At 40.1% G+C, this 13,229-nt stretch overlaps 1 protein-coding gene across 1 annotated transcript; it reads right to left on the bottom strand.

The window, feature by feature from the left end:
* Positions 1-9,851: 9,851 nt before the first annotated feature.
* On the bottom strand, positions 9,852-12,350 carry sp8b (sp8 transcription factor b; the record flags this gene model as incomplete). Its single annotated transcript, XM_084048346.1, has 2 exons — positions 9,852-11,177; positions 12,330-12,350. The coding sequence occupies 2 exons, from the start codon at positions 12,348-12,350 to the stop codon at positions 9,852-9,854; spliced, it is 1,347 nt and encodes a 448-aa protein (XP_083904472.1).
* Positions 12,351-13,229: the final 879 nt, after the last annotated feature.

The raw sequence follows: 13,229 nt of genomic DNA, 5'->3' as shown, positions 1-13,229 counted from the left end.
TGTTTTATTCTCTGTCTCCTGGACCTTCAGGTCTTTGTTGTATAGGCTCTGTGTACAGAGTAACAGTGCAAAGGTGTTATACCAGTTTCCTGTTCTGGTTAATTTTTCCATAGCTTCATTTGATTGGCTCAGCAGCAGATTTGAACAGGAAACATGCGTTTCCAGTTTTGAACAGGAAACATGTGTTTCCAGTTCAAATCTGCTGCTGAGCCAATTTAACAAAGGTATCAGAAACTAAATGGAACGGTAGCATTAATCACTGACTCTTTGCAGATTTGTTATATTACTTTACAAATAATCACTTGCTTTCGAGATCATATTATCCATATCTTGCAGTGATCATTCAGAATTGTCTGCTAAATTCTGTGTTTACAGGGTTTACATGTTTGTAAAAAATCAGGAGAGATTGTGACAATGAATCTGAGCAGCCAGGTAGTGTTGATTTTGACAGCAAATGTTTATTCAGACTTAGTTTTAGTCATATTTTAGTCATCTAAAATGTTTTACTTGTTAGTCTAGTTTTAGTTGACTAAATATAAGATTATTGTTGACTAAATCTACAGTTGATTTAGTCGACTAAAATGTATTTTGGTGGGCATCGATGGGGTCTTAATGGCTGATTTTACACTTGGTTGCATGCTGAAAATAGCGGATCTACAAGTTCTGAAAATAGCAGATGTAAGCTCACAACGCGTCGCAGCGCGACGCGTTGTGAGCTTACATCTGCTATTTTCAGAGCGCAACACCTGAGTGCAAACCAGCATAAAATGTATTTTAGTTCTACTGGATCTCTTCTCCACTAGTCCCCCCACAACATTTTAGTCTAGTTTTTATTTGTTGACGAAATTGTCAATATATTTAGTCTTAGTTTTAGTCATTGTAGCTTAGTTTTTGTTTAGTTTTCGTCAGTGAAAAAAGGTAGTCGACCAACATTTTTCGTCATAGTTTTAGTCGACGAAATCAACACTGGAGCCAGGTGTTCCAAATCCAGGCCGTGATGAGGCAGGTATACAGCAGGACAGCATCTGTGATGCAGACAAAGTGTGGAAAACGACCAAAAAAACATTGTGTGCTGCAGAGGGCTGCCATGTCCACGTTAACAGCAATTACTGTCAATTTACCCGCACTAACCTCATGGAACCTTGTCAAATTGCCTTTCCCAGGAGATTGGTCGGTTTGATGACAATAACAATGCGACGGGGGGTCCTAACCACCAAATTGGCCACAGATGCATCAGTGGTGAAGGGGGTAAGCAGTGAGCACAACACGGTGATTTGCTCACAGAGCGGGGGAATCCGATGCACCGCATCACGTCAGGGTCAACCGGTCGTTTTCCCCTCCGAAACCAAAACGCTCAGTGTGTTTGAGGAGAGGCTGTCCCTCGAGACAGAGAGCCTCCACTTGAAAGGTGAATTGTTGCAATCAGTTGCATTTTTGCTTCTAGACATTTAAGCTGCTGTAACCCTGGTGTCCCAATTTTGGGTTTGTCATAAACTCTGAGCTTGTTGATCAGCTATTTTCCATGCAAAGACATTTGAGGGGGAAAAGGAGTGGACCTAGTATAGAGCCCACTACGCTGTCTCCCTCTAATGCAGTCGTTCTCAACATCTTTTTGGCTCAGAGCACCCCTGAAATAGCTTTTTAATCCACGGCACCCCCGAATTACATTGTTACTTTGTGGCATGTTACATTTATTATTATGTAAATATATATGACATGTGGGAAATCCTTCCCCCTAAGATGCAGCATGTCCTTTTCATCAGGACAGATTGAAAATAACGACATTGACGTGTAACCACTTGAACCCCAGCATCCCTATTCTGGGGGAAACAAGCTTACAACGCACGCGTTATAAGCTTGTATAGATCTGCTATTTTTGGCAAAGACATTTGACGTAGATTGAAAAGGAATGCACCAAGTACAGTGCAACTCAGGTTCGTTTTACTAAGGCTATAGAGGGTCTAGACTCTAGTGTGGTTAAACTGAAGTGATATTGATGAATTTCAAATATTAAAGTATTACGCGGCACCCCTGGACTTGCGTCACAGCACCCACTTTGAGAAACCCTGCTCTAATGGGCCCTCTGGTCCCCAGATCAGGCACTGGGTGAGGCCCCTGGGCCCTCATGTCCTCCAGAATGCAAACATGATGACGGTGATTCATGCATGGTTTCCTCTGCCGTCGGTGTGAGAATGGGTGAATGAATGGGATACAAGAAGAGTGGTCCTTGATGTAAAAAAATTGTCTATTTTGTCCAAAACGTTATAAAATAAAATATTTGAAAAATGGTCAGAAGTAATGTAAAATATACATGATGTGAACAAGCATGGTACATCATTATCAGACCTAAATGTATCCTTCAACTTCTTGTTTATGCCCCAAAATGATTGGATAAACAGGTGCAATTTGTTGCAATTGTAGAAATATTAGGCCTTAATTGCAGAATGTTCAAACATGCTCTAATCATGTACATTACTTAAGACCATTTTCGAAATATATTTTTTTTAAATCTTTTTGGGGAAAATAGCCAATTTTACATCGAGGTGCCCACTTTTCCTTAGTGCCCACTCTTTCTGTTACCGGTGAATGTAATGCACATCATAAAGTGCTGTGGATAACGGCACTGTATGCACAATTTATGGCTAAACCAGAGGCCCGCCAACCATCTTCAATGTACGGGTCTCCCATTGAGGGAACGCTCTCCAGGATTTAAATGTACTGTAAGTGATATACTTCAGTTAATACAATATTTATTTTTCTTAAATCAAGTTAAAGCTCTATATTCTGATAGTAATCATTGCTACAGAGTGTTTGTTCAGAAACAGGTTTCTCTCAGTCTCTCCAGCTCTGTAGTAAACATGAAATACATTTTCAGGTGGGTTAAAACTTTCCTCCAATCAGGAGACAGAAACCCTCAAAGATCATTTTAGATAATTTATCAGCTTTCTTTGTTTCATTACTTCCAATTTTTAATGTATCCTGTATGAGGTCTCTCTTCTGATTGGATGAAATTGGTGTGTAGACCTGAAAATGTATTTTCTGTTTACTAAAGGGCTGGAGAGACAGGCAGACCACTGTTACTGACAAACACTGTTAAAGCAATGATTACTATTGGCATGTAGAGCTATTTAACACATACTTTAACCAAAACATAATTTTTGGCTTCAGGATGTGAACCACTGAGATTGTATTTAGGCCACTGCTGGTGGAAACCTGTACAGAAAGTGTGAGATGGGTGGGTTACAAAGATACCACCGTAAAATCACAAGTGTTCATTTAACTCTGAGCCGTAAGGGTCCATTCGGTACACTCTCTGAGTTACAAACTGAACACAGAGGATTTTATTGTGTACTGGGAGTGAAGCTGTGTTGCCTCGGTAACCATGACACTGTGTTTTAGGTGTATGGCCACTGCACTGTCATTTATTAACTAGTTGCACAATAGTGTAGCCTTCCCTATATGGCCTTAAGAAGAATAAAATGTATAATACTAAAACTAATAATACAATAGTGTAGCCATGCCCTGCCCTATGCTGTTAGTGGCCTTAAGAAGACTAAAACTTATAATACAATAGTGTAGCCTGCCCTATGCTGTTAGTGGCCTTAAGAAGACTAAAACTAATAATACTAAAACGTATAATACAATAGTGTAGCCACTGCTGTTAATGGCATTAAGAAGAATACAACTTACTATAGTGTAGCCTGCTCTATGTGGCCTTAAGAAGACTAAAAAGGGATGTCCGATATTGGCCTTTTTGCCGATATCCGAATTTTCTGATATTGTCAAACTCTTAAAGGGATAGTTCACCCCCAAAATGACGTTTTTTTTATTGATTACTCACCCCATGGAGAATTCATGGATATTCTTTTGTTTTTCTCGCATTCCTAAGCCGGGTTCCGGTAGGAGACACAAATACTCTCCTTTGTGTCTCCTACCAGGACCACTGCCTACCGGTCCGCTCGTCATCAAATTATTGGCTTAGGGTGAACTATCCCTTTAATTTTCGATTCCGATATCAACCGATACCGATATATGCAGGCTTTTTTTCACCAAAACTAATATCAGGTACATCATAACATCTCCTGTCGTAGAATTAACACATTATGCCTATAATTTTATTGCGATGCCACTGGATGCATTCATAAATGCAATTGGCCTACTAATAAATAAAAAACTATGTTTTTTCTTTTATAGGGGAGGGATGTATTATCTAAGCCTGCCCTATACTGTTAGTGACCTTAAGAACACTAAAACTCATATTGCGATGTTGTAGCTTCTTTTTTAAATAATTCAGATACAATTGTGTTATCTTATTAGGTGATTATTATCTTATAGAAATATATAATTTATTGTGTTACCAAGATGCCATGAAGAACACACCTGTATTTGATTTTAGTGGTCTGTGTAAGTCTTTAATAAATACATTTAGGCTGTGAGGTAATTGTATAGTTATCTCATATAGCCTTGTTATTAATTCATGTGTTTAAAATCTCCAAGAGGTCATGGTTCAAATTAAAATAAAGCAGGAAACATTTAACTAACAGGAGGCAATGCTTGAGATAGGAAAAATGTATACGTCTAAGAACTTGCAATATCCAGTGTTTTTTTGTCTTTTTCCTCCAATGTGATCCTGTCACAAGAGTCCCAGACAAAGATTTAGGAGACTGAATCACACAAGTCTCTGACCATGTTATCACATTACAATTTGCCATTGACAGGTACACCCCCAACAACACTAAAAGCAACATGTCCTAAAACACACTTTAAGTAAGAAATGGAAGTAAAGACCAGTGGTGTGAAGTAACTAAGTACATTTACTCATGTTATTATCGTTATTATTATAAAAATAAAATAGCACAACGCGTTGTGAGCTTGTAGATCTGCTATTTTCAAACATTTTAGTACTTTTACTTTTGATACTTTAAGTATATTTTGATGCCAATAGTTTTGTACTTTTACTCAAGTAACATTTTGAACACAGGCGTTTTACTTGTAGAGTATTTTTATATTGTGGTATTGTTACTTTTTTATTTAAGTAAAATATGTGAGCACTTCTTTCACCACTGGTAAAGACAGATGATACCAGACCAGGTCCATACCAGGTCCAGCAAGAGGAAGATAACATATCAGTGGTGGAAAAAGTTCTCAACAATTATCATTATTATTATTTTAAGAAAACATAAGAAACAAAAAATTAAGGGATATTTACTGACGAGTCACGTGTTTGGTAAACAGTGGTATAGGTTCATATCTCTAAATTAAGTTGAAGCGCCCATAGCTAACTGCTGTTATGGGAAGACAGGAACGCTAGATGGCGCTGTAGCACTATAATAAGTAAAGTATCCACTAATAAGTAAAGTATCCATATAATCCATTCCCAACAGAGAACTTTGACAAATTAAACATGTTTAAAACGTCTAATGAAGTTCAATAAACAGAAAACACAGCACTTTACTGATTTGAAAAGGGAAATGTTACGCAGTAGAATATAAACTATATATAAGGCTATATATTATGTTCATTGTCGAAACTTTAAAATAGTCACAATTGCAATGTAAATCATAAAAGACTGGTTTGTAATACACTTAGGCCTAAATACAATAATGTACTGTATATGTGTGTGGTGAGTAAATCTCTTAAAATAGCCTAGCAGTTTAGTTTTTAAATTAAATTAGGATTAGGAATATAGGCCACCATTCAAGATGCACTGAGTACCAACCAGACCCATTGGAAAGAGTCGAATAATCAGGCCTCTTTACATCAATAGTTCTCGACCTGTGGTTCGGGGCCTCCAGGGGGGTCCCCACATGATTTTGGGGGGGGTCCCCAGATGACAGTGAAGTGACAATTTAAGGACTTTTAATACCTTTTTAATTCTAAAATAAAATAAAATAGACCATTACTTCATCAATAGTACTCAACAAGCTATACTATAAAAACTGGTCCAACATTGGCCAAATTGTCAAATAAGATAAGAAAGAGCCGAGGTAAAATTGTGAAAATAGCAGATCTACAAGTACTACTGATCTACTACTTGTAGATTGGCTATTTTCACAATATTTCTCTGTGGAACCGAGTCAAACTAAATGTAAGGCCTCAACCCAGTTATTTTTGGGGAATCCCAGCCTGAAAATGGTTGAGAACCATTGTTGTACCAAACCAGACCAATCTGGAAAGAGTCAATAATCACGCCTATTTACAATCTAGAATTAAACACAACTTTTGGAAAGAGAAAAATAAAAAGTCTTTACAATAACTGTAAACCAACAGTTTTAAAATATAGCCTCGTGCGTACAGTATATATTATATATATATAATTATCTGGAGCAAAAATGTCAAGTGGCCTATATTTATATATATATTTTTTGTTTTAATAGGGAAGTCAAGTAGGCTAAGTTAAGGGGATTTTTTAAAACATCATTATAATTGCGCATTCTCTTTTCATGCTTGGGTTAAAATAATACAATTGCCAACAATCGTTTTCTAATTAATGCTTGAAATATTGCTTCAAAACTATGGAACCAATAAAGATTACAATACATTTTATTTAAGGATATCATTAAGTTACGAGGCTTTACACCATGTGTTCCTGATAGAAGGAGTAGGTCTGCATAGACCTACTCCTACATAGAAGCAAAGATTATAGAAGCAAAGATTTGAGTTACAAATGTTCACTTTAAGAATAAAACACACATTTTCTGGATGTTTCAAAAATAGCAGATCTACAAGCTCATGAGCTTAAGCTTAAGTAGATCTGCTGCTTTGTGCCTCAGTAGGCCAGGCCTACTGGTGCACTTGCGCTGCAATAAATAGATTATTTACAGTCTTGGTTAGGTAATCACACTTTGGCCGGTACTTTATTATTAATTATTATTATTATTATTATTATTATTATTATTATTATTATTATTATTATTATTATTATTATTATTATTATTATTATTATTATTAGGTAGTATTAGGTATTATTAGGTATTATTAGGTATTGGGTATTAGCATTATTAATATTAATATTTTATTCATTTCAATTGATCATTTTAACATCACGTTTGTTCATGAAATAAAAAGCTAATACGCCAAGGACTGGATTCTGAGGCTCAGATATTTTCTCGAGATTATTGAAGACATAAACAGTCAATTTTAAATCTACATTATACATAATATGTTCAACACAAATAAAACATTAATCTTCAGTCTTTTTTCCTCGACAAAATAACTGACAATTATTTAAAATGTTGAAGGAATTATATAAAGAAAGACGAGGCCACATGAGGAAGTAATAACACGAAATATAGGCCAACTTTACTTAACCAATGGATTATTACTATAGATCTACTAATACTATGGATCTAAAATAATAAACCATTTGTTGACTCAGTCAACAAACAAAACGAATACATAAATACATAAATAAAGTGAGCTGACGAGATGGTTGTGAATCCATAGTGACTTTATTGAGTGGCTTAAATAAAAGCCAGTCTCGGAGGAGGGAGAAAAATATTGTAAAATTAACGTCACTTTAAGTTTACAACATGCTTGCTTTAAATTAAATGAGCGGATAAAACAGTCAAAAATGATTTCAAAATCTTACAAATAAATTCAAAGTGCGTCTAATGAATGATAGACCCCTAAAATACAAGAAAACTCCTGGTTAAATAGAACTCCCCACAATAACAGTTTTTATTTTTTATATATAATCAATGTCAAAGAAAATCCAAATACATTTCCGTACATGTTCAGATATTTACTAGAGTCATTAATGTACAACTAGAAATACCTAAATATACAAAATCATGTCTCCTGGACAAATACATAACTCACCTTTACAGTATGGTGCGTATTATACTCTAAACCTACATCTTCTCAGTATTATGTACAACACATTTGCAGTGAAATGCAAGTAGAGCCTAAATATAGACTTAAGGGTTCGACGCTCATTTTATAGTGTGTGGAGCAATGCTAAAATTATTATGGGATGCGTGTTTTTTTGTTTTGCCGTTATCAACCCGGCTGATGTGATCATGGCAGAAATATTGATCATCATTTAAGGAGGAGTAGTTCACCCCCAAAAAAATGACTTATTTTCTATCAATTACACACCCCATGAAGCCTTGAATTCATGGAGATTCTTTTGTTTTTGTCGCATTCCTGAGACAATAATTTGATGACCGGCTGAAAGATGCTATGTCTCTGGTAGGATACTCTGTAAGTCTTTGACTCTTTTAGTCTCCTATCGAAAATGGCAGATAGCGCGGCACTCGGTGCAGCGCTATATCTGCTATTTTAGACTCCGCCAGTCATCAAATTATTGGCTTAGGAATGCGACAAAAACAACAAAAAAAAGCCATGAATTCACGGCTTAATGGGGTGTGTAATTGAAAGAAAATAAGTCATTTTTTTGGGTGAACTACTCCTTTAAACTCTACAGTGATTTGATTTGTTCTGATCTGAAGCACCTCGTCTAGGATACAGGAAGGGGGGGGGGGGGGGGCACCTAAACATGGTGGGCATCTCGATATTAAACTGGCATGTGTTTCCCTAAATGTAGCAAAAATGAAGAATTTAGAAAATGGTAAAAGATAAATAAAAAGCCATGTAAAGTAGGCTATACATGATGTGAAAATGCACATGAACATCATGATCAGACCTACCCATTATTTGTGTCCATAATGACTGGCTAGCCACAGGTTTTGTAGCAATTTTAGAAATATTAGGCCTTACATGTCCAATGTTCAAGCATTTTCAAATCATGTATACTTTACATTATACTTCAGACCATTTTCCAAATTCTTTATGTCTTTACATTTAGTAAAACATTGCCAATGTAACACTTATGTGCCCACAGTGTTTAGGTGTCCATTCTTCTGGTTATATACCCTCCTATACAGAGGGACACAAGTTGAATCATTTCTGCTGCTCAATAATAAAGTGCCAGAGATTGGTTTTTGAAGAGTAATGTTCAGCAGTAACACAACTTGGCAGCAGAGCCACATTATAGCAACTATCTGTTAGAGCGATGTTTATTATTATTATAACTATGTTTGTTTTGCTTCTCTAACACCCTGCTTTGAGTAAAAACATCGAGGATACCCTGGATCAGTCTGTGCGTAAAAAGTTTACATTGTGCCCTGTCTGTCTGTGTGCCCACATCACAAGTACCAACCTGTCTGTGTGCCCAGTGCCCACATCACAAGTACCAACTTGTCTGTGTGCCCAGTGCCCACACCACAAGTACCAACCAACCTGTCTGTGTGCCCAGTGCCCACATCACAAGTACCAACTTGTCTGTGTGCCCAGTGCCCACACCACAAGTACCAACGAACCTGTCTGTGTGCCCAGTGCCCACACCACAAGTACCAAGCGGACCGCAGAATCATGTGTTATTAATGGGAGGTTTATGATGGACAACTACAGTATGTCATCCTATAAGCACTTGAGAAAGTCAACAAACTTAAAACTGCTCGTTCAGTGACCGCTGATGAAGCATGTTGTTGCATCCATACACCACAGTATGTCCACACACATTATTCCTTATGCACAACTCCATCAAAACAAACAGCAAACGAAAATTAAAAAAACATTATACTTAAAGGAGTAGTTCACCCCCCCAAAATACTTATTTTCTATCAATTACACACCACATGAAGTCTTGAATTCATGGGGATTTTTTAAAAAGTTTTTTTTCCGCATTCCTGAGCCAATAATTTGATGACTCCGCCAGTCATCAAATTATTGGCTTGAATGCGACACAAACTAAAACAAATGTCCATGAATTCAAGACTTCATGGGGTGTGTAATTGATAGAAAATAAGTCATTTTTTGAGGTGAACTACTCCTTTAAAGGAATGGAGTTAGAGACCGTTGGACTCCGGTGGTCCCAACAGGTCGGGGGGGGAGTGACACGGGGGGCTGCCCGGCGCGCTGTGCTCGCTGTCGGTGTCGCTCCCTCGCTTCCCCCCGCTGCCCCCGGACCCCCCGGAGCCCGCGGACCCCCCGGCGCTGTGAGTCTTGACGTGTTTGCTCAGGTGGTCGCTGCGCATAAACCTCTTGTTGCACACCGGACAGGCGAACCGCTTCTCCCCGGTGTGCGTGCGTAAATGTCGCTGCAGCTCGTCGCTGCGCGTGAAGCGCTTCCCGCAGAACAGCCAGTTGCAGACGAACGGCCGCTCCCCGGTGTGCCACCGCAGGTGGGCCTTCAGGTGCGACGTCTTTCCGTAAACCTTCCCGCAGCCGGGGATGTGACAGCTGTGGAGACCCTTCCTCCGCAGGCTGACGCCCGCGGGGCCCAGCCGCTCCGCCTCCTGGCAGTTCGGACAGTCGCAGGTGGCGCGGCCCGAGTAGCGCCGCGCCGAGGACCCCCGCGGGGACCCCGCTAAAGAGCCCCCCACGGGCGGCGGTCCTCCGGAGAGCATGGTGCCCCCCGCCCCGGCCAACGGAGAGGGGCTGGAGTCCGGGTACGACGACAGCACCGGCTTGAAGCCGTCCATCAGGTGCTGCCCGGTGGTCAACAGGTGCGGGGAGGGGCTGGTGCTGAACGCCGAGTGGTAGTCGGAGTTATATCCCCCCAGAGGAGAGTGCAAGGAGGTCTGAAGACCCCCGGAGTGTAAGGACGTCTGGTTGGGGTTCTGGACGTCGATCCAGCCCGCTCCCACGTCCCACCACGCCGAGGCTCCGGCGGCGCCCACCTCCCCCGGGTGGGAGGACTTGAACCAGGACTCGTAGGGATGCGCCACGCTCATCCTGGGGTAGATGCCCTGCAGCCCGTCCAGTCTGTCCACCGACGTGTTGCTCAGCACCTTGGAGATGAACACCGGCTGGTGGCCGGGCTCCTGGGAGTTGGTGGAGACGGACGCCTGGAACACCGAGTAGTCGTTTCCAAAGTGTCCGCCGGACGAGGCGCCCGACGTGAGCGAAAAGGCGCTGGAGCCCGTGGGGCCGTTCGTGCCGAAAGAGTCCGATATGCCGCCTCCGTTGCGGGACGAGACGCCGAAGCCGGACAGGCCGGCGGAGCCCAGGCTGCAGCTGTTGGATGTGGCTCTCTTCCACGGATGGAAACCTTTCCCGAAAGACGAAGAGTTATGATCCGAAATGGCGTTGGGCGACGGGCTCGGGCTCCCGATCTTGTTGCATGTTGCGGCCAACATGGCCAAAGGAGTGGATCCTAACCTCGGCTCCTCCTGATGAGAGAGAGGACAGCGGTGAGTGACCAGTCAATCTGCCCACCGAGCATATACACTGACCAGTAAATCTGGTGGTAACAGTGAGTGACGGTGGGCACTATAGGGACATCTGGGCACCGCGATCTAAAATTGGCTGTTTTGTCCAAAGTGTTAAAAAATAAAATATTTGGAAAATGGTCTTAAGTAAAGTAAAGTACACAGGATTAGAACATGCTTAAACATTCGACAATTAAGGTAATAGGTAATACAAAAAATAATATAATGTAATATTTCTACAATTGCTACATATTGCTACAAAACCTGTCCAGTCATTTTGGGGCATAAACAAGAAGTTGAAAGATAACATTAAGTCTGATATTAAATGATGTACCGTGCATGTTCACATCATGTATACTTTACATTACTTATTATTATTCTTACAATTATTATTATAATGATGTACCGAGCATGTTCACATCATGTATACTTTACTTTACTTAAGACCATTTTTCTAATACTTAATTTTTAAAAACATTTTGGACATGGAGGTGCCCAGATGTCCCTAGTGCCCACCTATCCTGTCTCAATACACAACACCAGTGACACTGACAGTTTGCTTTGCAGCGACAACAATCACAATTTACTCCCGACTGAGAAAACTTGTTCTCACAGTCACAGAATGAATGGCTAAAGCATATAGCCATACAGCATGGAATTATAAACGACACACATTCATTAACACACATTGCAGTTTTTGGTTTAAAAAAAAGAGAGATCTCCGTTGCCTACCTGTTCGATCTGTTCGATCTAGACCTGTTAGATCTAGACGAGAATAAAGCTCGGAATTATGGCTGAATCTGATCGGAGGGAGCAGGAATTTAAGCCAAATGGGACATGATGATGGAGGAAAGCAGCAGAGCAAATAGCACTATAATAAGTTCTATCTGTGGATGAAGTGAACTAAAGCTCAGTAAATCTCAGCCCAGCCCTTGCAGCCCCTATAGGACTCCAAACACCCCTACCGCTGCTTTAAAAAATATATATATAATCAAAGCACTGTCTTTTAATTTTAATCCCCTCCGCTGAAGAAGAAGCAGCCAATAGGACAATACAGGGAACTAATTAAAACCAGCAAGGATGAAAAAAAAAGCCCCTTAAAGAAAGACTCACCCCTAGAAGTGAAGTTGCCATCCGATCCCACAACAAAAAAAACCTGCCCTCCTCCAGAGGATCTTTTTATATTTATGAATCGAGAGGCAGTGTGTTTTTTTTAATACAATGATGCGTTCCGCCCACTCCACCAGGGCTTTGAAGTGCCGCTGGGACACGGGCCGACCAATGAGAGGACCGTGAGGTCAGTGAGGTCATCGATAGAGCACTTGAGACGGCGCGCCCCGCCCCCTCCCACCAGGCCAACCCACCCACTCCATAAGAAAGGAACGGAAGAGAAGCTAAAGTTAAATGAGAGTGAAAAGGAATTAGAGCCACTTATTGAAATTTACACAGCACTGCGTTCCATAAATATCTATACAAAAATGATGACCCGGTTGTTGGACTATACCTACACTGTAAAGTCCTCACAGTTGATTTGACTGCCGACTTGCCGAGTCGCCTATGGTGCAAATAATGTGCAACACCTCCATTTGTACACTCTCTGTCTGAATTATATACAAATGGATGCATTTCTAAATGTGTTAATGTTAAATGAGCATAAAAGGAATTAAGGGCCAATTATTGAAATTTACAGAGCACTGCATTCCATAGATATATGTATATATACAAATGAGGCGGGATAACCCAGGACACAAATATAATAGGCTATGTGGGTTGCATTTAGGCTATTTTGTTTTGGATGGATACATTAACACCGATAGGGCCCTTTTTGGACGAGTTTCAGCCTTTTATAACTGATATACCTCATATAACTCATAGCGTGGCGCGCTATGAGCTTGTATATTTGATATTTTTGAATAGCCAAAATATAAAATATGGTTAAAGTGGTTAAAATGAATGAATTAAAATGATTGTGACGCTATATTAACACATTTTGCTGGGGACCCCCTGGTGCCA

The sequence above is a fragment of the Gymnoscopelus microlampas genome (assembly GCF_963454915.1).
Source record: "Gymnoscopelus microlampas genome assembly, chromosome: 3".
Lineage (NCBI taxonomy): Eukaryota > Metazoa > Chordata > Actinopteri > Myctophiformes > Myctophidae > Gymnoscopelus > Gymnoscopelus microlampas.
Note: the sequence above shows the minus strand (reverse complement) of the source record. Positions and strands in the feature narration are given on the sequence as shown.